This window comes from Triticum dicoccoides, unplaced genomic scaffold (assembly GCF_002162155.2).
Source record: "Triticum dicoccoides isolate Atlit2015 ecotype Zavitan unplaced genomic scaffold, WEW_v2.0 scaffold222408, whole genome shotgun sequence".
NCBI lineage: Eukaryota > Viridiplantae > Streptophyta > Magnoliopsida > Poales > Poaceae > Triticum > Triticum dicoccoides.
The window spans coordinates 1953-4528 of NW_021242606.1; the positions used below are offsets into that span (position 1 = coordinate 1953).

Genomic DNA, 2576 nt, shown 5'->3' on the forward strand with positions numbered 1-2576 from the left:
CACACAAAGCTGCTTACAGTCGCGCGTAGTCATAAAAATAAAAATCATGTGTGGCGGTGATGGCGACGGATTACCGATCGATCGTGTATGACTCTGGGGATTCTTCCGCGACTCTCGGATGCCAAGTGCCGCCGGTCTCTCTGCATGCGGAGATCACGATGCATCAGGCCCAGTGCCTACGGCTAGGGCTATATATATATACAAGTCTCTCGCACCATCTCTAATCCATTCCATTACCGTTGCCACACATCACAATTCACAAGCTTGACTAGTCTTCTGAAGACAGTCATCTCGTCAAGGAGAAGGAGACAGGCAGCCATGGCGTGCGTTACGGTTCCGGCGGCCACGGCGGAGATGGACCGCGCCTTCGCTCTCCTGCCGGGCTTCCGCTTCCACCCCACCGACCAGGAGCTCGTCACCTGGTTCCTCAAGCGCAAGCTCCTCGGCCTCCCCATCGACTTCGACTTCGACTTCATCCCGGAGGTGGACGTCTACAAGTTCGAGCCGGACCAACTACCAGGTACCAACGTACAACTCTATTCTCTCGGGCGGTCACCGGTTTCGATAAGTCAAGTAGTATATGTCAACTGACTTATGTTTCGTGTCCTTTCAACTGCATACACGCACAGACAAATCATTCTCACCGAGCACGGGCGACCCAGGGGCAAAAGTTGAGTGGTACTTTTTTGCGCCGAGGGCCCGGAAGTACCCAACCGGCCTTCGCATGGCGCGGGCGACAGTAAAAGGGTTCTGGAAGTCAACGGGGAAGGACCGTCCAATCATCCACAACGGCATCGTAGTCGGCATGAAGAAGACCCTTGTGTTCCACCTCGGCCGAGTGCCTGATGGCATGCGGACCGACTGGGTCATGCATGAGTATCGCCTCCATCCCGATCACCGTATCCATGTATCTTTCTTTCCTACTCTCTTTTCTTAGTAAAATTCTAATTGAGCTCCACAACTCACCTGCATCTCAACGGTTGATCTGATCTGGTCAGGACACCTACACGCTGTGTCGGGTCTTCAACAAGAGCATCACGACCCCATCACCAGACCTGCTCGCTGGCGCCGACATGGACAAGGAAGGGATCCAGCTTGTGTCCGTTGGACCTAACATGAACAAGGATGAGATGCAGACCATGCTACGTGGCGTAAACGCAGGCAAGAAAGGGGTGCATTCGATGCTCAACGACGCTGACCTGGACAAGGAAGGGATCCAGCCCATGTCCGACGGCCCCAATGCCAACATGGAAGGGAACCAGCCCGTGTTCCACAACGCCAACTCGGACAAGGAAGAGATCAATCATGCTTCAGGTAGCGTCGTCGTGGACATGGAAGGGATCCATCCTATGTCAGGCGGCTTCATTGCGGACGTGGAAGGGATACATCCCGTGTTCGGCCACGTCGTCCCACACAACAAAGAGACCGATCCCATGTCAGGAGGCGTTTACGCTGGTGTGGATTTCTCCTGGATGCAGTTTGTGCCTGCCGACATTTGCTACCCCAACATCGAACTAGATAAGGATGACTCCTGTACGCAGCTCATCAACGACTACTCGTGGTAACCGTTGCCGACCGACTGAACATTAGAGAAGTAAAAGAAAAATCCAGAAGCTGAATCCATTTTGACTCTTTGTATATGCTCCCACGAAGCATTGTACCGTGGATAGGTTGGATTGTGGTCCTTTAGTCATGTGTAATTGTATTTGCTTTTATTTTTGTTAAAGGGGGGCTCAACAGTGTGTCAAACTCGAATGTATGTTTTCTTTTTGGGTGGGAATGCTATGTTGTTCTAGTGATATGGCTTTGGGTCCTCGTGGAAAAAAAACTTTACCAACTTTGTGTGTGTAGTTAAAAAAATACTTTGTATGTTCATTAATAAGATGGATTGTTCATCCGCTGAAGCAATGAATCCGTGTGCATGTTGTGGACGAGAGCCGCGCGATGCTCAATTCACTCGCTTTTTTTTAGCATCTGCTCCATTCACGACGGTGTGTATGGAATGAAATGAATGGGATGATGTTGTTGTGCATGTCGGTGGCCATTCATGTTGGGCCAACACGATGTCTATAGTCTATTTTGTGGCGCCTTGGCCGACTAGTCAAGCAGTTTGGCTTATCTCTACTTGGCCCACTTGCTTCTCTGTATAAAACAAGCGGAGCATTTGTAATAGAACTACTATATATATTTTTGTGGCTTAGTTTAAACCCGTTTAAAGTAACCGGGACCGTCTTTTAAAATAGTTGAAATCTTTACATTTCTTTGGATTAAAAAATAAATGATATATGTATTATTTTTTGTTTACGAATAAAAACATAAGAAAATAACACCTCTACGGAGGACACCATCTCACTGTACCCGATTGTGTCCGTGCAAGCTTTCTGTCTAGTTCATGCATACTTCCACGCACTCCACCTATAGAAAAACTAGCATTCTCAGAAAAAAAAAACTAGCATTCTATTTTCTTGTGAGATATTAATTCATTGATATATTTTAAATTAAACTGTAATTTCAAATCTTATTTTATGTACTACTCCATATATGAAATCCTAACCACAATATCATTAACACAAGAC

General features: G+C 47.4%; 1 protein-coding gene across 1 annotated transcript; it reads left to right on the top strand.

The window, feature by feature from the left end:
- The first annotated feature begins 318 nt into the window (after positions 1-318).
- On the top strand, positions 319-1565 carry LOC119345295 (NAC domain containing protein 50-like). Its single transcript, XM_037615430.1, has 3 exons — positions 319-520; positions 630-907; positions 999-1565. Exons 1-3 carry the CDS (start codon positions 319-321, stop codon positions 1563-1565), a joined length of 1047 nt encoding a protein of 348 aa, XP_037471327.1.
- Positions 1566-2576: the final 1011 nt, after the last annotated feature.